Source organism: Mytilus trossulus, chromosome 13 (genome assembly GCF_036588685.1).
Source record: "Mytilus trossulus isolate FHL-02 chromosome 13, PNRI_Mtr1.1.1.hap1, whole genome shotgun sequence".
NCBI classification, from domain to species: Eukaryota; Metazoa; Mollusca; class Bivalvia; order Mytilida; family Mytilidae; genus Mytilus; species Mytilus trossulus.
In genome coordinates this window covers 22,774,055-22,797,810 of record NC_086385.1, presented here as the reverse complement: position 1 = coordinate 22,797,810, position 23,756 = coordinate 22,774,055, and the positions used below count along the sequence as shown (strand labels likewise).

The 23,756-nt window shown below is 31.5% G+C and overlaps 1 protein-coding gene across 1 annotated transcript in view; it reads right to left on the bottom strand.

Moving 5' to 3' along the window:
* The window catches only part of LOC134694579 (uncharacterized), a 30,881-nt gene extending 7,398 nt beyond the window's left edge, over positions 1–23,483 (bottom strand). Inside the window, exons 1-18 of the mRNA XM_063555596.1 lie at positions 23,387–23,483; positions 21,432–21,461; positions 20,915–20,953; positions 18,713–18,760; positions 17,408–17,473; positions 15,208–15,267; positions 13,529–13,573; positions 11,927–11,983; positions 10,811–10,900; positions 10,087–10,158; positions 9,281–9,331; positions 8,318–8,362; positions 6,693–6,740; positions 5,768–5,833; positions 3,249–3,308; positions 2,755–2,805; positions 1,561–1,614; positions 121–210 (exon numbers count right to left, since the gene is read on the bottom strand). Coding sequence (XP_063411666.1) covers positions 121–210; positions 1,561–1,614; positions 2,755–2,805; positions 3,249–3,308; positions 5,768–5,833; positions 6,693–6,740; positions 8,318–8,362; positions 9,281–9,331; positions 10,087–10,158; positions 10,811–10,900; positions 11,927–11,983; positions 13,529–13,573; positions 15,208–15,267; positions 17,408–17,473; positions 18,713–18,760; positions 20,915–20,953; positions 21,432–21,461; positions 23,387–23,411 — 997 coding nt within the window. The 5' untranslated portion in view covers positions 23,412–23,483. The remainder of the gene's footprint in view (positions 1–120; positions 211–1,560; positions 1,615–2,754; positions 2,806–3,248; positions 3,309–5,767; positions 5,834–6,692; positions 6,741–8,317; positions 8,363–9,280; positions 9,332–10,086; positions 10,159–10,810; positions 10,901–11,926; positions 11,984–13,528; positions 13,574–15,207; positions 15,268–17,407; positions 17,474–18,712; positions 18,761–20,914; positions 20,954–21,431; positions 21,462–23,386) is intronic.
* Positions 23,484–23,756: the final 273 nt, after the last annotated feature.

Here is a 23,756-nt window from a genome sequence, read left to right as displayed (position 1 = left end):
CATAACGTGTTTTCCCTTGTTATAGTTTTGTCTTTTGCTTTATTTTGAATATAATAGCGCTATAGATACATTAAACAAATTAATTTTAAACAATTTTACATTGTCTGTAGCATAACTTACCATTCTTGATTTCTAGGGCTAAATGATAAATACACTTGTAGTTATATTGACCATTACCATCAACCGGAATCTGGCGTAAATTATTCCATACTAGAAAAAATATTTAAAAAAATCAAATGAGAGATAAATTGTAATTGAAAATAACGGAAAAGCGAGTCTAAAAGTGAAAATGAAAAAAACGCAGGAAAAAATCAGAAAGACAGTAAAAGAACGACGAACCATAAAGGGTAAACGTGCTGACCTAAAAACAGTTTCTGCTCGTCCAGTTACATCTGTTATGCTGCTTATGATACGTAATCATTTGGTGATATGTTTAAATGGACACATAATTAAAAAATATATTTTACAAATCGTGATCACTTTAATCACAGAGATTCAATTCACATTGGCATCATTAAAAACGAAGCGGTGAAATCAGTTTTAAACTTAAGAACAATTGTGAAACATTTCTTCTCTTGTCATAACAACATAGACACTACCAATATAAGACCAATATTTTTGAATATACCTCTTGAATATACCAAGTCAGGAATTTGACAGTTGTTATCCATTCGTTTGATGTATTGTGTCATTTGGTTTTGCCATTTGATTAAGGACTTTACGATTGAATTTTCCTGGGAGTTCAGTATTTTTGTGATTTTACTTGATTTTTTTATTGTTATAACACGTTTCGATTTCTTCTATCTCCCTCAATAATTATAAGTATAAGGTTGATTTAATGAAAAACGGAGAAGTCACAAGTTCTTGTGTACATAACTTTAAGTCTGGTTGTTTTGATAGGTTTAAGTTAATATTGCATTATGTACTTTCTTGATCTTTATGTTTTTGGCAATCCGCACATTTCCTACAGTAGGTTTATTCAAAAAATTTCAATGCACGGTTTAGTTGTCGATATAATGAAAATTAAAAGTTTTTAAACAGAGGTTTTATTGGAGTTGTTGTTAATGTTGTCTTTTGGGCAAATGGTTTAACCCAATATTTTTTTCTTCTAAAAATGTCATTTATCAAGTCAGGATTAGGCAGTTGTTATCAAATAATTCGTTTCTCTGTATGCTGGCGTTTGTTTATGTTGCAAATCAGTATTCCTGTTGTTCCTTTGATTTCCTCTTATATTTGTATTCCCCAGAATATTTTTCGCAATCAATTGATGACTTTTGAACAGCGGTATACTACTGTTGCCTTTATTTGTCTTAATCGTCGATACAAAGTAAGTAAATGCTTTGTTTTAATTTACATTAACACGATAATGTTCGAGGCCCTATCTCTGCGAACAACTTATGAACCTTTGATTCCGCTTAGATTTCAAAGTGAATTTGCACGGATAAATTCAGCCTTTAACGTTCCTTAAAGATTTACAAACTGTGTTTCCATATGTAAGGATGCTGACAGACAATAAGAGGAGCAGATTTTGGAAGTAGAGGATTCACATATGATACTTACTAAACAGATGAGTGTGACAATGTAGGTGGAAGTTTTTATAATGCGCTAGAAGACCTGCAAAAGTGTTTAGAATAAATATAGGTTGTTTTACATTATCATATTAAACTCTAGCAACGAATGACAGTTTTTAAGATTGAATGCTGATTTTTATAAATTTATTGAGTTGTTAAAGCGTTTACTGAAGTACATCTTGTATGAAGCGCAGAAGCAGAAATGTGCGCACGATCATCGTTTACAACCCTTTGAAATTACTAAAATAAACATCCAATACTTATAAATACATTTTTAGGCTAAGATGATGAAAACATCACATGTGCACTGTATTGTGGAAGAGCGTGTCATCATGAATGTTACAATTCATTACGAAATGAAGGTTCATTTCATAATGACGCGAGATTGCTGTAAACCAATCAAATTAACGTATCACAATGAAACAGACTTGTTATTTTGGATGGAGTTATTTGGATGGAGAGTTGTCTCATTGGCACTCACACCACATCTTCCTATATCTATTGTAATGTAATTATTCGAGCATGATTAACTTATTATCGAAGAGCTTATATTTGTCATAGTTTTCGGTGAAGATTTTATTGAGTGATATCTTGACTTTTTTAACAGAATTCGTTTTTGCTTGTATAACGTTGATATTCTTCTACAAACTTATAGATAGATAGTCGCAAACGAATTTGCGATCAATATTTTATAATCAGATGTATATTATATTCGAGAAGACAATAAGTAAATGTTTTTATTTTTTAAGAGCTCCTGCTGCAGCTATTTAAACAAAAAAACTTCGGACTCACATTATTCGCTTTATATTAATTTGATCTGAGCGTCACTGGTGAGTTTTATGAAGACAAAACGAGCGACTGGCGTATCAAATTTGAATCTTTGTACCTTTGATAAAAATTTCCACCACTAAGTCGATGCCACTGATGGTGGACATTCCGTCCCCGAGAGTATCACTAGCTCAGTAGTCGGTGTTGACATGAATATCAATTATATAGTCATTTATATAAATTTCCTGTTAAACCTTGATTTTTTTTGAAAAACTAAAGATTTTCTTATCCCAGGAACAGATTACCACAAACGTACCAAATTCAATAGACAATTAGAAACAATTAATGGTATGATAAGTTGCTTGTACTTTGTACTTGTAAGATCGTAATGTATACTTAATATGCTGATACTTACTAGCAAAGTGTCTGTCACAGTGATCTGACTCATAATTGTAAGATCTTAAGGCTAAAGTAAACAAAACAACAATAAAAGTAACACATATTCAATTCAAAATATTTTCGGTCAGTACATGTTTCGTAGACGGCCCTTAGCATCGGTATGGAGTGGAAAAGGATGAGATATATTTTTCTAAATCTTATTCAAATGTTCGATACTCATATATAAGCTCCTTTAACTCCGTTTCTGTAGTTGATATATACCACGTAATTGTACAATCCATTTTTTTTACGAGTTCAAAATACCAAAATAACTTTATATGTTTCGTAAACCAATTTCTCATTGAATCAACAGGAACGTTCCTTTGAATCAAATACACATTTTAAGTTTTTTATTTGATTAAGGTATCATAATTTACAAAATTTATATATTATTGGTTATTTGACCGTTATTGCTTTTAATTTACAATAGCTATCATATAACATTGTTTAAGTCACAAAAGTTATACTCACGCCAGTGGGTGTATGAACCACTGCATTCGCATTGGTCTCTGTTAAAGTTGCGAAGTTTGTCTAGAACGACAAAATAGAAACAATTTAGGAATTCCTTACATAGTGTCAATCTTCAATAGTCTATATTTTATTGCCATAAAAGCGGGAGGTTTGGCTAGCCACAAAGCAATCAACCAACCATTATTTCCTTAAATGTCCTGTGACAAATAAGGAACTTGGCCAATGTTATATCATAGTTCGTTTGTGTGTGTGTGTTGCATGTTAGTGTTGTGTTCCTGTTGTGTTGTTGTTCTCCTCTTATACTTGATGTGTTTCTCTCAGTTTAAGTTTGTAACACGAATTTGTTTTGTTTTTCTCAATCGATTTATGAATTTCGAAAAAAGAGATATAGGAAGATGTCGTGTGAGTGCCAATGAGACAACTCTCCATCCAAGTAACAATTTAAAAAGTAAACCATTATAGGTTAAAGTACGGCATTCAACACGGAGCCTTGGCTCACACCGAACAACAAGCTATAAAGGACCCCAAAATTACTAGTGTAAAACCATTCAAACGGGAAAACCAACGGTTTAATCTATATAAACAAAACGAGAAAAGAGAAACACGTATATATTACATAAACAAACGACAACTACTGTACATCAGATTCTTGACTTAGGACAGGTGCAAACATTTGCAGCGGGATTAAAGGTATACTACTGTTGCCTTTATTTTAACAACGATAATATAGCACGTACATATTTTGATTTTATGAAGTAGGAAGCTGTTATGACATTTGAGAACATATTTCAGACAAGGATTGACAGCACCACAACCATACAAAAAATAAAGAAACAACAAACACCACTTAAAAACTAAATTAGAGCAACGGGAACTCAAGCGACATAGAGGAGGAACTTGCAACTTCCGGACGGATAATACGTCCATTATACAATGGTTGGAAATGTTCAGTTATTTTATATTAAGATAAAGCTGATGATAAGATCTATAAGATAAAAATCATAATTTAGAGAAGCGACATTGTATCACAAGATCAACCGAATCATAATCACAAAAAAAGTACCATTTAAGTATGCTTGTAGTTACAAAAAGATATTTTAAGCCAATTTCAACAGAGGTGAAATAAGGTTTATGTAAAAAATCGAATTATTCAAAATCAAAATGGAGACAACTTTCGCTAATTTAAAACACAAAGTATGGGAAATATTTTTCAGGTAAATAAACTCAACATATCTATTAGAATTAAAATTTCATATTTACACCAGACGTGCGTTTCGTCTACAAAAGACTCATCAGTGACGCTCGAATCAAAACTTGTTTTAAAGGCCAAATAAAGTACGAAGTTGAAGAGAATTGAGGACCAACAATTCCTAAAAGTTTAGCAAAATACAGCTAAGGTAATCTATTCCTGAGGTAGAAAATGATTAGTTTTTCAAACATTCAAAGTTTTGTTAACAGTTAATTTATAATTAGGAACATATCAATGATAACTCAAGTCAACGCAATTAGATTAAGCTTATACTCGGATAAAACACGACAAATGAGTAATTCCATTTCATTGGTAATTGGAGGAGTTATTACCCTAGAATGACAAATTTGATGGTCTTCAAAATAAAAATAAATTCACTTTTACAAATCAAAGCAACAATGCATTTTTTGAACTAAATTAATTCAAGAGTACTCTAGTAAGTGCGCAATATTTGAAAACTTTCTTAATATGAATGTTGAAGTCAAATAACTTTTCAGAAGGCATAACATTGTAACAAGTAGTTTACGTTTGTTAATCACAATAATATTGTAAAGTGTGATTTTATTTACAACCACTGGGTCGATGCCACTGCTGGTGGAGATTTATTTCCCCGAGGGTATCACAAGCCCAGTAGTCAGCACTTTTTGTGCTGACATGAATTATCACTGATATTGTTATATTTATAATTTAACTGTTTACAAAATTTAGAATGTTTGAAATACTTAGGCTTTTTTACCTCAGTCATAGATTACCTTAGCTGTATTTGGCAAAACTTTTAAGAATTTTGGTCCTCAATGCTCTTCAACTTCGTACTTTTTTTTTAACTCTTTTGGATTCAAGCGTCACCTATGATGAGTCTTTTGTAGACGAAACGCGCGTCTGGCGTATATATAAAATGTAGTCCTGGTATCTATGATGAGTTTATTTATCAACACAGTACAAACATACTTAAGGCAATTTGCAACATGTGAAAAAATAGCTTAATCTAACGATTGTATCAGGAACGACAAATAAAAAGTGTGAAATTCAATGGTATTTTCTTTACAAATCCTTAAAAACTGTTATTTTTTCGTGTATCCATTATGAGTCAACGTAAACGAACATTATATATCTTTAATAACTTGTTTAATTTGTTATGGTTATAAGCAACCATGTTCAAAATGGTAGTATATTCAATTTACGATATTCATTTGCATAATAAATTTGCTCTCATACTGTTAAATGCTAGTAAATCTAAATACATTTAGATGTAACTACTAATAAAACATACCATGAACTATTTCGGCTGCCGCATGCCTGCATTCTGGCTTTCGAATGTTATAAATCAAGTCCCAGACTGAAACAATAGATATCATTTACTAGTATTAGATAGATCTATCATTTTTATGAGGAAACCATGATGTTTTGTTCATAACGTTATCTAGTCCTAAATGTCATGCATATAGTTTGGCGCCCACTTACATATTTAAACCCATCACGTTCTGTATGTATGTGCCTGTCCCAAATCACTCAATCAATCGATCAAACAATATAACAGATTTGATAATTATTCAAGGATATAATAATGAGAATATAAAGAAGCTATGTTTGACAAGTATGTTGAGTTACCTTTTGTAAAATACCGTCTATAATATTTAATATTATTAATTCGTATATTGTAACAAATTTGATTCGTTTAGAGATAGTCACATGTTAAACTATATTTTCGAAGGTAGAGAAAAAACGGCGGATAGCAAAAAGCATATTGACCGGCAAAAAGCATATCGCACGGTTATTTTTAGAATATCTAAAAACCGATATACTTTGTGACGTCATGTACTGAATTTCAAGATATTGCTTAACGTTTTATAACACATGATATCTGTCATCGATTATTTGACAAAAAATCTTTAAATACATAAGATGTAAAAAAAAAAAAAAAAAAAAAGGAAATGAAATAACAACTAATATGTTGTTACTGTCAAGGAGACAATGTAATATCTATCAACTTTCAATAATACTAAATGACGATTTTGATACAAATATGGTCGGAAATTAATAATATAACAAATATAGCCTTTGTATGAGGTCAATACAGGATATATCGACCCAAAGAAGTATATCGACCTCGGACTTCGTCCTCAGTCGATATACTTCTTTCAGGTCAATATATCCTTGTATCGACCTCATACAAAGGCTGTATTTGTATAATATACCTTGGGTATCTGCCATACATGGACTTCTGTTCAGGCCATTTAACAATTCTATAAAGAGAGCATCAAATTTATTCGTTCTTTGTGTAATCATACGTTTTTTGATTGAGTTAAGTCTGCTAATTGATATTTTATCGTATGTTTTTATATGTTGTGATGTTATGCTATTGTTTCAGAAAAAGGGAGAAGGTTTGGGCCCATTAAAACGTTTAATCCCGCTGCAAATGTTTGCACCTGTCCTAAGTCAGGAATCTGATGTACAGTAGTTGTCGTTTGTTTATGTAATATATACGTGTTTCTCGTTTCTCGTTTTGTTTATATAGATTAGACCGTTGGTTTTCCCGTTTGAATGGTTTTACACTAGTAATTTTGGGGCCCTTTATAGCTTGTTGTTCGGTGTGAGCCAAGGCTCCGTGTTGAAGGCCGTACTTTAACCTATAATGGTTTAATTTTTAAATTGTTATTTGGATGGAGAGTTGTCTCATTGGCACTCACACCACATCTTCCTATATCTATATAAGATCAACAAACGCCTAAAATACTTCGATGTGAAAGATTATGATTTATTTTGTAAATACAATTAGAATAGAAAACCAAGTTTGATCCTTCAACTGTATTCTAGCCCACCTTGAATGGTAACACACATATAGTAATAGTGTTGTATCATAATTCTGAGATCAATCAGCATACATTTATAGTTGTAGATGTTCCTGATGTTTTAGTGTTCATAGTGTACTGCAAGTAACGTCTCATTGTGAGCTCTGTAGAGTTAGACAATAAACCATGTGCATATACATATGCCTAGAAGCAAGAAACAACCTAAGACAGAACTCTATAAAGATGAACCAAGTGCGTGCACAGCTCAAAAATTATGCCATATAATCTAATATAAGGCATAACAGGTTACTGAGTACTGTAAAGACTCTGCTTAGTATCATTGTATGCATTGACGTATACCCTATATTTGCAAGGGAGTGCAGCTTCTCATATACCAATTTCTACATTTACATATAGTTTGACGACGGATCTTACCACTAGTATAGTAATAAGAAAAGTGATGTCGATTTACTATTCTGATTCTCTAATTATATATATAATGTAATAATTAGACAAAACTAAAGTAGTTAATTATTTCTATAAATAAAACACATAATATCAAAATATTAACATACACAATAAATCACTCAAAATTACTCTAGTCAAAAAGATTATACTATATTACATAAATTCTTAATACAAAATAACTAAAAAACTTATACTTGATTTGAGTTTGGGGCAAACTCAGCATTTTCTAAATTACTGACATAGTTAAACTCGGTGTAGCAGCTATTGGAAAGCTTTTAGAGCATAAGAGTGATTTAAGAGTGCACCATAATGAAAAGTTCTTATTAGGATGTACTAGTATTTCTCCTCCTAATTAGTTAAAAAAGGTTTCGATTATAAATGTTGTGTCATGTGTTCTATTGTTTATCTGTTTGTCTTTTTCATTTTTAGCCATGGCGTTGTCAGTTTATTTTCGATTTATGAGTTTGATTGTCCCTTTGGTATCTTTTGTCCCTCTTTTTAAAAAAACTACTTGGTAATATGAAATTAGCTGTAGCTTGACTTTAGGGGAAAATCTATTTTACCTGTTATTTTTCCGTTGGCAGTGTGATCGTTGCAACCAGCATATACTGGAAAAAAATATAGATTAAAAAAAACAAAGGATATTGGGTATCCCTCCATGGCACAAAATCAGTTCATACACTGCAAAAAAAAAAGAACAACAAAAACATGCGCAATTCATTAGTGTACATTGTAAAAACAGATGTTTCCTTGTGTTTTGATTTGTCCTTTATTTATTTGCAGCTATTAATTAAATGTCTTGTTTTTTTTAATAATCTGCCACTTTGGACCAAAATAATAACAATAAAATCGTTCCGACCTAATTGATAGATATTTTGTATTTGAACAATCTTGTCATGTCACACAACTGTTTTCCTGCACCTTTGGTGAAAGTTCTTCAGACATCTGTGTTCGAATAAGTCATTTGCAATTCAAAGTACTGTTCAGAAAGACTGTTAATATCCAAACTAGTTACAAATATTGATAGTAATACGGCGTAATTTCTGTCAAGAACTTGATGAGTTATATATGCAAAAATTTCAATCATGTCCTGCATATAATGTTCATAGAATGATGTTTATGCAATGTACTAAAGATCCACTTTATCTTGTATGCCATACTTTTATCCTATTGTAGTTGAAACGTTACAATGATCTTTTTTTAATTTTTTACCATTTAAGGAATGACCGTTATATTTTTTCTTAACATAAAAAAATGTGGTGAACATTGAATAACTCGCGTAGCGTATTTCGAATAGACAGTAAACAAATATTACAGCCATTTCTTATTATTTAATTCTAAATTCCATTTTAAACCGGAGTAAATTATGAAAAAATGTTGATGACGTCACGGTCACATGACAAAGTTATGTCTATGTGCTGATAAACAAAACAACGTCAGCTAATCAGAAGATGTGTTACATCCAAAATTAAATTATTGACAGGCAACCCCAAGGAATGATATCTTCGATCATTTGTCAATGTTACCTGATTTTGGAATAAACATGGTCGACACAGGAGAGCCTGTAGTTGGTGGATCTGAAATTTCAAAATTAAAACATATAATTTACTGACATCAAACCGCAAGAACGTGTTCACTACTTTAGGTTTGACTTATTCTATAAAGATGCATGAATTGTTGGGTTTTAAAACAGCATTATTTGAAAAACGAAAAGTTTTATTTCATTTTGTTTTTCTTTAATAGTAAAGAAAATGCAACATAAAAAACTAAAGACTGAGAAACAGCACGAACACCACAAAAACCCGATGCCTAAGAAGAATAAGCACATCTTTCACCACTTGTTGAACTCGTCGTTGTGCTCATGTCATCACAAAACCGGTTATGAGTGCAATACGATATTTCCCATACTAGGAAATCGTATCAACTTCGAGATTTATACTCCAGATACAGACACAAATGGATGCATGTTGCTACATACAAATGGAAATTGGCTCATTTGTTGTAATGTTTAATCCTAATCGATTATCATTGTCACTTCTAGATGCAAGTCAAGATTTGAGACAGACTAAACTGAATGGTTTGCATCCCTTTTAAAGTATAATGGATAGATACGTTCAAAATAATAACCAAACTTTGAATTACTAGCATTTCGTGAGAGGACATCAACTGTATAGGAGAACATGTGTATCAACTTTTATTCACCAATGCTCTAATCTGTATATAGAAAAAAATAAGTTTCAGACAAAATCAAATATAAAAACAGGTTTTGAACTTTAGATTTTCTTTGATCTTTTTTTTTACTGCAATCTGTTTTTGTGTGAATATGTCTTACTTGTTTGTTGTCCGGATTGTCCATTATGTCCAGTCTCCACGCAATGACAATTATTAGGTGATGAACGCATAGCTGGTTGAAAAAAAAATAAAGATAAGTACAATAAAAAATGAAGTGAAACCAAAACAAACTGTTGATGAATTCATTTGAATAGACGAGAAAACTACAAAAACGGAGCAGTGATTATTTGGCAATTAAAAGTTAGAAAAGGTAAAATGTTTTAGTCCTTTCAAAATTATGTTAATTTCATTGATAATTAATCAGGAAAACAATATCAACTTGTAACTTGCTTAGCTCAGGCATTGTATACCTGTTGTTATGATGAATTTAATCATTATGTTTAGATTAATTTTGGTCATATAGGTGTATTAACACACTCATTGCTAACAAATGTATAGGTTTTAGCGTTTCTGGTGAACGGAAATCACCAAAAGCGATTATGACGCAGTAAATTTATCAAGTGTATATTTCATTTACATAAGTAAAGAAATATCACCAGAGGCGTTACTGTGACGTTTAAATATCAGTTTGAATATCACATGCATAGCAAAATAATATTTAGATCATTTACAATTTTATAATACAAAAATCAAGAGATTTGTTTTAAGATTTCCAATGAGAAACAATGAATTTTGAAAAAAAATGCTCTCAGAATAAGTTCGTGTAGTTCAAAAACCATAAAAAATAATGATTGTCAACTAAGATTTGTAGCAAAGTTACTTACTAGTATCTAATATTTTTGTCAAATCAGATATACAAGTGCGATCGTATTGACCATGTCTATCCGTCGGTATCTGCTGCAGATCTTTCCATACTTTGAAGAAATCAATGTAATTTAGGCATCATATCATAAAAAATCCATTGCAAAGGTTGCATTTACTCAAAGTTTTTGAAATAAAGAAACTGGTGTGCTATGTATTAGCTCATGTCATTATCTGAACGTTGGTGTGAGGTTGCTATTTCATTTTCATTTTTTGCAAATAAACATGCCATGTGGAGTCAGAAATCTCAACAAATATAGTACAAGGGTTCTGACATACAGTGGGAAACCTGAATAAAGCACCAAACAGTACTAGTTTATATGTAAAATACCTGTACCATGTCAGGAATATGAGATTTATCATCCATTCGTTTGATGTGTTTGAGTTTTTGATTAAGGACTTTCCGATTTGAGTTTTTCTCGGTGTTCGGTATTTTTGAGAAATCCTGGATGTTATTTTAATTTCAAATCACAAGTTTTTTCTAAACATGTCATAGAGTGCACAAAATGTCTCAACATTTAACTTTATATTACTTTCTTTTTCAAATTGACGAAAGACTTAAAAACTCACCCACCCGTTAAACCTCCAGATAAGAAATTCGTTAGTCGCATAGAAGAGCCGTATAGAAGTTTGTATAATTGACATGAAAAATGATGAAACCAGGTTTAATGCACATTTTTAAACTTTCGGGCATATAAAAGTTATTTTTCACTCGTGGCGTGATTGAAAACGTTTCATTTCATCAGTTTGTATACTTTTATATTATTTTAATTTGAGTTCTGTATTATTGCTTTACTTTTTTATTCATTTGAAACCAATGTAATGGTGCAATAAAATCCCACAACATTCAAATACATATTGTGAATTGAAAGCACAGCTGCTTTTTACAACCTTTGAGAAATGGTTTGCTTTCTGTTCTTTTTGCAATTTTTTCAATAAGAACTATATTTTAGTATATGAATAAGTTGGGAGGTCGCAGTGTATTCTGCATATTTAAATACACTTGTTGTACAGCAATGCAAAAGGGCAGGTAAATTCGTGCGTTTTATGTTATTGCCATGAACGTAACCAGTACTCACAGAAAAGATGAGAGTTACAATTATGATGATTTGTATTTCCATAATGGTCAAGCAGTCCTGTGACAGATATACAAAATACGAATTAGTAAATATTTCAATAAAAATTAATTTGATTACAAATAAGAATATTTTTTTTTATTCATTCTAACTTCCACTAAATGTATAGACCATTGCAAATAAATATAGCAATACAACAATGTCATTTTCTTTTCAATTAATTATGAAGCCATTTACGAAGTATAGAACTCTTTCGGGTCACCTCGTCAAATTTTACATCTGATTATGCCGATGTTTTTCGATTTGTGCTAATCTTTGATAATTCAACCGACCCAATAGATATCGTCTCATGCAATTTAAGGATGATTTAAATGAAATAATCCGTCTTAAAATTTCCAGCTCACAAAATCATGAATTTGATATCCAACTAAAATTCTTATCCCATTATGCAAATTTTATCATGAAAGAGTTCATAACTGTTCTATTGAGAATTAGTTAAGATAAGGTCCAAAATATATCTATTTATGCTTAGTACCGGAAATCACGACAGAAAAAAAATAGAGAAGACGGAAGGTAGAAAAAATATTTTTAAATATTTTATATACTGTGTATTCCTCTTTTTTTTTTATCTTTCGTGTACTAATTTTCGAGGAACAATAAGTATATTCATGGATATTTTAAGTTTGTGGTTTTGCTCAAACGCTTAAGAATCGATGATTGGTCAAAAATTGGTATCCCACATATTTTAATAAATAAATTCAAATCAAAATACCAAAAACAACAGAATCCACCGTGGACAACAAAAAAAATTTCTGGACTGGAAGTGTGTATCCAAAACTGTTCCTTAATAATAATTAAAAAAAGTCCTTAATCTGAGCGAGGAAACGCATAACAAATTCAAGTAGAAAGATGAACAACCATACTCTTTATTGTCTTTCAATAGCGTCTATCAGGCTTTTATCTATTCGAAAAACTACCGGTAATGTTTTTTTTTTTATCCCCAGAATAGATTAAGTTGGTTGACCGTTTCACAAATGATATCGGATATGTTCCTTACGTCGTAACTACAACCCCCTTCCCTTTCATGAATGTGACCTACTGAAATAGACTATTTACCGGATTTGTTAAAACATAAGCAACACGACGGGTGCCACATGTGGAGCAGGATCTGCTTACTCTTCCGGAGCATCTGAGATCACCCCTAGTTTTTGATGGGGTTCGTGTTGCTTATACTTTAGTTTTCTATGTTGTGTCATGTGTTCTGTTGTTTGTCTGTTTGTCTTTTTCACTTTTAACCAGGCGTTGTCAGCTTATTTTCGATTTATGAGTTTGACTTCCCTCTGGTAACTTTCGTCCCTCTATTACCTTAGCCGTATTTATCACATTTTTTGGGGGAATTTTTCATCCTCAATGCTCTTCAACTTTGTACATGTTTGGCTTTATAACTATTTTGATCTGAGCGTCACTGATGAGTCGTATGTAGACGAAACGCGCGTCTGGCGTATTAAATCATAATCCTGGTACTACTTTATCTTATTTTTCATTTGTGCATTTAAAAATATAAATTTGTTGCTCTTTCATTTAATTTTATTTCAAAATACTCACGTTTAAAATGACTTTCACAATGATCATTTAAGGAGTATGAGAATTCTACAAAAAAAGTTAAATATATAAATAAATAATTACCTAAAACATATGGATATGCATTAACATATCGAATGAAATTATGTAATCATCTTCTATAGGGCACTCTTTATGAAAGTAAATTCAGAGCAGCGCTTCGAATACACCAGCCATTTGTGAACTCTTATTCTTATAACTTGAAATCATCCTCATCGTTGATAAATTTATAAATAGAAAATTATAAAAATTGAGTTGCCTACTCTCTCGTGAAAATATATGATTTTACTATTTTTTAACGATCCATTATCATGCCTGTTGGACATGTAGATCCTTGCGTTGACTGCATTTATTCTTCCTTGGTTTTCAAATTATTGGGTTTCATGGTATATCAAACACAATGTTTCGGACGAATCAAATCTATAAAGTTGAATATTAATTTATAATTTTAAAACTTTATGATTATGATAGAATAAATAAAATTTGATAACTATAATTCGATAATAATAAAATAATAGAGTAAATGTAAATCTGGAAGTAAACATGCAACACTTAAAACTCTGAGTCTCCTTTAAAAATGATATGCATTTTTATTTCATTGATGTAAGGGTCACTGGTACTTTTTTGCCGGGTTAATTATTCAATTGTATATGTTATATTCACACCATTCAAACATATGTGATCCTACTACTTTCTGTATGTGCCTGTCTCAAGTCGGGAGCCAACCATTCAGTAGTAGTCGTTGGTTCGTGTCTGTCATATTTGTTGTTCCTCAATTGAATTGATATAAAATAGATTTTTGTAGTTCTTGTTTGAATTACATCACATCTATGTTTTTGTTGCCGTTTATATGCTATTATCTACAAATGCTGACTTCCACATAAAATGAACTAGTTGTCTCTTTGGAAGTCATACCACATCTCCTTATTCTTATACTATGTTTTCGGTGCTCATTACAGTCACGACGTTACGTGTAATGTTGCCATTTTGTGCCTTGTATGTTATGCAAAGGATTAAAATATGTATCCTCAAAACACAATTGTATGCCATTATACTTTAAATCAAAATGGAAAAAAGCATAAAGCTGGGTTTCTTTTTATTCAAAGACATCTAGTGACTGATTTGTAGATTTCTCAATGATATTTGGTTTAATATCAGTATGGTAAAATGGGGATGTTGGATATATGTGAATCAAACAGCTACCTAGCATCATTCAGCAGGGGCCTCGGTGGCCAAGTGGTGTACTACTGTAATCACTAGCCAGTCAAAACTGAGGTTGTGAGTTCGAAGCCCTCTCGTAATGGTGCATTCGACTCCAATATTAATTGACTTGGATTGTCAGCTTTCCTATAGAAGGTCGGTATTTGTTCTCCCCCCTTCCGGGCAACCCAGCTTCTTCCACCAATAAAAACTGACCGGCGCGAAATAGCCCGATTTGTCGCTTAAAGGTGGCTTAAAAACAACAACAATCAATCATTCAGCAGTAAAACAATAAAAAGAGTTTATCGAATATACTTCTTACTTAGTGTTAATGGTTTCAATTTCATCCCTTTTAATCTAGATCGATAAAATACATGGATGTCTTAAAAAACTTTAAAAAAAAAAAGATATGTTTACGTTTCTGAATATAATAACACCACTGAAAATTAGTTAAACAATCTTACGCCAAGATGAATACTGTCCTGTACATCCACACTGGCTCACGTCATACTGTCGAAATTTGTCTACAATATATACGTTAATTTGAGTAAAAATGTAACAGAGACTGCTTGGTTTTACAACCAAAATGAATGGCAATATGTGACTTGAACTATATTTTATTATTGGTTCCATGTGCATATATGTCTTAAAGGTATACAAATTAACACAAATTGAAATAAACAGTTAATAGCAGTGTCAACAATATCTAAGATGACAGATATCCGTCATTGAAATAATGTTAAATGCAACTTGGCAGACTATTCTGATATTGCTAAAAAAAAACTTTAAAGTAATACAAATCAAAAACCGAACCACGCTTGTATGATTTTGAAATGTTAAAGTTGACTCAGGATAACTTTTTAAAATATAGACTGGATAGATGTGCATCTCAAAACAATAGTAAGGTGCGATAAAAACTGGAAACTGAAAAATTTCACACTTTAAGTACAGTGTAACCTGTCTAATCCGACACCTGAAGATTCCAACATCCTGCTTTAACTGACACATTTTCATAGTCCCAAAATATGCTTATCTTTGCAGAAAAACCGGATTATTCCGACACCTTGTTTAAGTGCCAGTCTTTGTAAGAATCAGGCAATTTAGATAAAAATTAAAACATGATTAGAAAAAAACCACCGATCTAATCATGCTATTTAATACTAACCATCATCCTGAGTTTAAAAGTGTTAGTATGATGTTTGTTTGTGTCTGGTAATATCAAATAACTTGGTTAAAAAAATGTCTAGAATGATAGCAAATTACAGAGTTATCTCCCCTTATTCGTTAATTTCTAGTGCATTTCAACCAAATTGTATCTTCTATTACCAGAACAGAAAATGGAAATGAATGTTATTTTTGTGCATAACTACATATTATGAACTGTAATCAATGTCAAATTAGGTGGGGTTTTTTGGTCATGTTTTCACCACTGCCTGATTCTTAGACAGACTGGAACTTAATCCACGACTGTGTCAGATAACACAGATTACACTGTAATTACATCAGAGACTGCGTAGACATACATCCGCAATCAATAATTAGAATGATATAATCCAAAATAATCAAAGTTTTTGGAGATTAAGTGATTTCAACAGAGGCTGTGTATTCATACATCATCCCAAAATGAATACCACTTCTCGATTTGGATTGGTATAATTTTAATTTTCAAAGTTGACGAATTCAGTACAGAGACTGTATATTCACAATTACTAATTGATAGCATTGTGCGATTTTAAATGATAGAAATTTTGAATTTTCGAGTGACCGAAGGTAAAGGAGAGGGACTGCTTAGTAATACAATCTAAATACAAAACACTTTTCTTAAAAAAAATACACTGATCATGAGTGCGAACGGTTTTAATTTTCTATGCCTTTCAGATATTTTCCCCAAAAGATTTTCTGCTCCCTAGACCAATTACTGTTGTAGGGGTTGTAGTCTTTCGATTGACATATGCGTCAATGTGATCAGGGGGTCTAAAAAAGTTGACTGAAAGGAAGGGCTGGCTTACATTTATATTCATTACGATGGTCGTTTTGTGAAATGTCTTTTCTGACTAACATTATGTTTACTACATGTACATTGTAGGAGATACACAGTATTTCTAGTTATGCAAGCAAAATATTCGTACCATTGGAAATGAAATTATCATTCAGTTGTGCTGCAGTGTCAAGAAATGTGATCTTAGAGTCAATGATGTCATTAATGAGTTTAAATGAATACGATTTCCAATACTGTGTAAATATACAAGATGTTATGCTTTTGACTTGTAATATATGTACACATTAATTGTGATAAACCTTGATTTATACCTTTAAAAACATTGATCACAGCATTTTGAACGGTTAAGCCTAAATGAGCAACAATACATGCTCACAAAATGAAAAATTTAATTAATTATATTTTTTGTATTGCTTTAAGTCTGGGAAATGATTACCTTTTATATCTCATTAGTTTTTGATTTAAAGCACATGTCATTGAAAATTTATCTTGTACGGGATGATTGTTCAATAGAACCACCTATAGTCCTGAAAGTAATGGACTCTACCTAGTATATAAGAACTGGTATCATATGCACTTTCTTAATTAAGCGCTGTATTTTGGATTCGTATTGTGTGTGTGTCTTTTATTATAATTTTTGAAACAGTTCATATTTACAAACATACCATACATTATCTGTGCTGCAAGATGTTTGCAAGAAGTATACCCAATGCCGTTTAATAGATGCCAAACTGAAATACAAATATACATAGTATAGGACATACAAGGTGTCGACTGTTTTTATTTCAAATTGGAAAAACTCTTTATTATATGAATGCAAACATGAACAGGAACAGTTACACAATCTATTTCAGGACTGCTTAGTTCAAAAATATTTCAAAAAATGGCCATGTTGTATGCTTGTCAGACAACGTCTAGATAATTGTTTGTTGGTAGACCGTAAAATTGAGAATGGAAATGGGGAATGTGTCAAAGAGACAACAACCTAACCATAGAACAGACAACAGCCGAAGTCCACTAATAGGTCTTCATTGCGGCGAGAAACTCCTGCACCCGGAGTCGTCCTTCAGTTGGCTCCTTACAAATATGTATACTAGTTCAGTGATAATGGACGTCATACTAAACTCCGAATTATATACCAGACACAAGTTTATTCACAAAAAACGAAAATTGAAAATCATACAAGACTTACAAAGGCCAGAGGCTCCTGACTTGGGACAGGCACACACATTTGCAGGGTTAAACATGTTTTTTTTAGATCTCAACCCTACATACGCATACGCACAACAGTACGCACAGTAAAACTCAGTTTAAGAGAAGTCCGAGTCAGATGTCAGAATAGGAAACAAAAGAAAATAAACAAAATGACAATAATACATTAATAACAACAAATTCTCCCTCAATGACGATGATGATAGAGAGGATTTTGACGAACTGCTTTTGTGAACTCATTATCTTCTACACTTTTTCCTTTATACGCAATTCAGGTAGAATTCCTTGTTCCTGTGACAAAGTGCTCAAAAGGTCCACACAGCACAGTTTGTTTTATATTTTGTAATTTTTTATTCAGAATGTTGCTCTTTTTACTTATATGTTAGGCTTATTATTTGTTTGGTATGAAATAGTTTTATTTCATTTGTATGAAGTGTTTGTTGATAGACATTTTTATGTATTTGTTTCGTTTGCAATAATACTACATCTCCTTAATTTCATATTCTTGTTAAATAACTTACGATGACAAAAACATATCTTTAGAATTCATATCATCTTTCATTGCAGAGTTCCAAATATTAGTAGATATTTTCGCCAATGCCTTTCATTTATTAATTTTTGTATATTATAATATAGTTACCAAAGATTTAGTACGCCAGACTTGCATTTCCTCTACACAAGACTCACCAGTGACGCTCAGATCAAAATACAAAATGTCTGATAAATAATCTCATAATATAACGTGTTTATATATTTACCTTGAGAGTCAGGTAGGCATGGGTTATTTTCAATTGCACTTAACAACGCTGTAAAAAAACAAAACTGTTATTTTTTGTACACTGATGATTTTTAACTGACATCCGTCTTTTAATTTTGTACTTTTGTGCGTTATTCTTCATATGTTCACTGGTGTTCTATTTTATTTATATGCACATAATGTACCTGTCGACAAATTATGTTGATTCATTCTAACATTATTTTCTAGAAAAGAACATATTTTATTTTCAGTTTAGAAATTAATGTTATAAACAGATAATGTCAAAGCCTGATTTGTTGAATATCTTCCGAAATTTTCATGAATAATAAGAAAAAGAAAAACATTTGCTCCATAAATATAAACCAATATCTCGATTAGAACAGTATGCTGTGCTGATGACTTGACATGAAGGTCTGATATACTGTGTAGTAACATTCATGGATAAATCGATAATGAAGTGTGTAGTGCTGTGCAAAAAGTTACACGATGACTTGATACGAAGATCTGAAAACTTTTCATTAACAGCTGTTTTTCAAATAGTCCGATTGTTGTCGTTAGTTTAAGTAGCAGTTCAGTGTTTTTGTTGTTACATCGTCTTCCTGTTATAGTTGATGTGTTTCCCACGACCCAGATAAGTTTTCGCTTAATCGATTTATTTCTATTGAACAGACGTTTACTTCTGTTGCCTTTATTGAACGATATACCGATTCATTCATTTGTGCTATTCTGGGACATGAATATCAACGCTTAATGATAACTCGATAAAAGCATGTGCAGAAAATGTGTCATAATTTCACAAGATCAACAAGATAAAACATAATAATTTAATTTTGGTTAAAAGTGTCTTCTGATTGGCTGACGTTATTTTGTTATGAGCCCATAGACATAATGTTGACATGTGACCGTGACGTCATCAACGTTGTTTCATGGTTTTCTACGGTTTAAAATGGAATTTAGAATTAAATCATAAGAAATGACTGTAATATTTTTTCTGTCTATTCGAAATAACATAAAAAAATTGGTGCACACTGTTAAATAACCCGCTACGCACGTTATTCAGTGTGCACCAAATTTTTTATGTTATTTCTTCAAAGACAGAAAAAATATTACAGTCATTCCTTAAATGTTTTCTCTTGAACACTCTACAATGCTGTAAAATTATTGTGCTAAAATATAACATGATAACCCGATAAGAACGTTGTCAATTGTTACAGTTTTTGCAACAATCAAAGATATTAAATATCCCAGCAAAGAACACATTTAAGTCAAGACATATTTAAAAACCGATAAGGTTTAGTTAAGGAATGGCTGTAATATTTTTTCTGTCTATGAAGAAATAACATCAAAATTTGGTGCAAACTGAATGACGCGCGTAGAGGGTTATTTAACAGTGTGCACCACATTTTTTATGTTATTTCGAATAGACAGAAAAAATATTACAGTCATTCCTTAAATGTTTTCTCTTGAACACTCTAAAATGCTGTAAATTTATTGTGCTAAAATATTACATGATAACCCGATAAGACCGTTGTCAATTGTAACAGTTTTTGCAACAATCAAAGATATTAAATATCCCAGTAAAGAACACATTTAAGTCAAGACATGTTTAAAAACCGATAAGGTTTATTTAAGGAATGACTGTAATATTTTTTCTGTCTATGAAGAAATAAAATAAAAATTTGGTGCAAACTGAATAACGCGCTTAGCGTTTCGTCTACTAAAGACTCATCAGTGACGCTCGAATCCAAAAAAGTTTAAAATGCCAAATAAAGTACGAAGTTGAAGAGCTTTGAGAACCAAAATTCCTAAAAGTTTTGCCAACTACAGCTAAGTTAATCTATGCCTGAGGTAGAAAAGCCTTAGTATTTAATAAAATTCAAAAATTTGTAATCAGTCAATTTATAAATATAACCATATCAATGACAATTCATGTCAGCAGTCAAATGCGTTTTGTTTAAATATACGTTTTCACATTTTTTTGTCTTTTGGAAAATGTTGTTTGTGCTGTTTTTATACCCTTCTACAACGAAATTTGTTTTACATGCACACGTATGAAAATGGCGGTCTTTATCTAACGCAATCATAGGTTTGAACGTAGTTTTCAATTTAGACTCGTTTATACGTCTGGCGTATATACTAAATTTGGTCCTGGTATCTATGATGAGTTTATTTATATACATATATATGTATAAAATGATCTAACCTTTATACGACTGAGAATTGCTGCAGTACCTATCCTGAGCTGTTAAAAAGAAAACATTAGTTACACAGTGGAGTACAATAAGTGTATTGGCATGTTAACGTATAAAAAAGTAAAAACACAAAAATACTGAACTCCGAGGAAAATTCAAAAAGGAAAGTCTAAAATCAAAAGGCAAAATCAAAAGTCCAAACACATCAAACGAATGGATAACAACTGTCATTTTCCTGACTTGGTACAGGCATTTTCTAATGTAGAAAATAGTGGATTGAACCTATAAGTCTTCGCATGTGTTTACTTTTTATCTATTCTTATAGAGATAATCGTCCGCTATGGTCTGTTGGATTCCAATGATTCAACAATTTCCAGTATTTCGACCTTAACAGATTATTGGAGACTTACGATTAATGTCATGATCGTTCTCAAAATAGTATGTTGCTAATTAACCGAAGAAAAAACAAGAAAAAGCATTTCGAAAAGATTTTGTTATGCACCCTACACATTTCAATGGTAAACAAACCTTGAACAGCTGATTGCAACAAAATGGCAACTGCAATAAAAAAATAAATAGCACATTAATTATCATATATACTAGTCAACAAAAGTAACGATACACATGTTTCAACTCAGTTTATTCTAAAATATAATATATAGGAAAAACAGTTACTGTTAAATTTTAGCCAATGAAAACATCATTTATCACCAATAGTAGTCAATACTTTTGTCTTGGCATAGCCTTTCATTGATATATGGTCTTAATTATACATTACTTGTCGACAAAACCTTTTCGTATTACTAAGGATATTTTACTCCTGTGATAGATTTCCTTAACTGTATTTAGCAAAACCTTTTGTTATATTGTGAACTTAATAGTATACACTTTTAACTTTGCACTGCATTTGGTCATTTTGACATTTTTATATGAGCGTCACTGGTAAAGTTTTGTAGACGAAACTTGCGTCTGGCGTAGAAAATTCAAATCTGTGTATCTATGATAATTTTATCTGTTAGACAATGTTTAGAAAAATACACTGCAGTAACCGAGACGGTTGCACTGAAGCAGGCCATTAAAACAAACAAAGTCTATAACAGCAGATATGTCATTATAGAAATTGATGAATCAGTGAATACAAAATATTTCTGTTTTGCTGGATTTTGTATTTGCCCATTAGTATAAGATAGCGATTTGTTAAGTTGATATCAGAATAAAATTATGTTTACCTACATTTTAAAAAAAGGTAGAATTCATATCATTTCTGTGTTTTTTGTAATGTCCTCCTTATTTATTTACTTGATATGTATAGTGACATTCGCTTTAGAATTTAGAACTTGTTTTAATATCATATTCAAATAAAACTTTCTGTGAGTACTTCCGAGATGTGTACATATTGATCCCTGGTCTTTGAGGATTTCTTTGGATCACGTGAAGCTGAACTTTAATCTTTAAATTGCACCATTTGATTTACTATCTTGATGTTGATATTTTGAATTTCTACTAGTTTTCTTTTAACATTAATATGAATATTTAATGTTTAACCGACGTACATTGTTAAGATATGAACATCACAATTGATGCGGCTTTTTCTAAACACAAATAAATTGAACGCCGAAGTGTTTTTCATCCTCGTTTTCAATTATTAGATTTCATTTTTTATAAATGTTAGACACGATTTTTAAAAAAGCTGGAAGCTAACCTAGGAAAAATCAAAACGCATAAATTGGAAAGAATGATAAACAGCCTGCCAATACGTGGAAAGATAAACAAGTATCAGTGATGAAAAATACATAACTTAGTGTGATATGTGATTCTTTTGTGTAATGAGCTTACATAATGTTGGGGAAAAAACTATGACATTTCATCGAAGAAAAGCTTAGGGGGTCAGTTGTCGAGTTGTCTAAGTAGTTACTACTGTAATCACTAGCCAGTCAACACTGAGGTTTTGACTTCGAACACCGCTCGTGTGGGTACACTCGACTACAATCTTAAATGACTGGGATTGAAAAAAAATCTATCGAAGGTCGGTGGTTTTCTCCGGGCACTCCGGCTTCCACCAAGAATATCTAACTGTCACAAAATGGCATAAATGCGGTGCTAAAAAGTGGCGTTAAAAATCAATCAAATCTAAGTAAAGCTTCAAACAAACTTATCGAAATAATTTAACTTTACAAAATACGAATTAAAACGAAATTCGGCGTACTTCAAATGAACAATTACCTATATTATCATTATGGTATTATTTACACATTATGGGTTCATTTGTACTGTCAATACAACTATGGATTATTAATGCCACTAAAATGATAATCGCAGTACAAATGCACTAAAAATCAGATTTATATGTAACTATCTCATTGAAGAAAGCATTTATGTAGTGAATTTTGCTCAGATCAATTTTTTAATCAAATAGCAAGGCTAAGATGAATTACATTACAGGTTACTAGTAGTTCAACTTGGGTTTATCTTTACAAACTTACCAACAGCAACGTGAAGCAACCCCATGTTTGTCACTGTTCAACTGTTCTTATCTAAGTCGTGACAATTCAGTAAATCTGCAAAGGTCAGTTATATGCGTGACATAATTGAAATTTGGATCTAAATATGTCTGTTATAGTTGTTAAGTGTATTCTCGGAGTCCCATTCCTGACAACACACCACAATAATGCTGCATTATGCAAAAACAAATATTGGAGTACCAGTTAAATTCAATATCTCTACTATAAATTACATTCGGTTAATAGAAAAAGATGGTTAACCAATTAGTAAAACGTCATGTATTGTTCAGACATAAGAAAATCCTATTTGTAAAGGAAGTGGTCTATATCTTTAAATCTTTAAGGTATAATG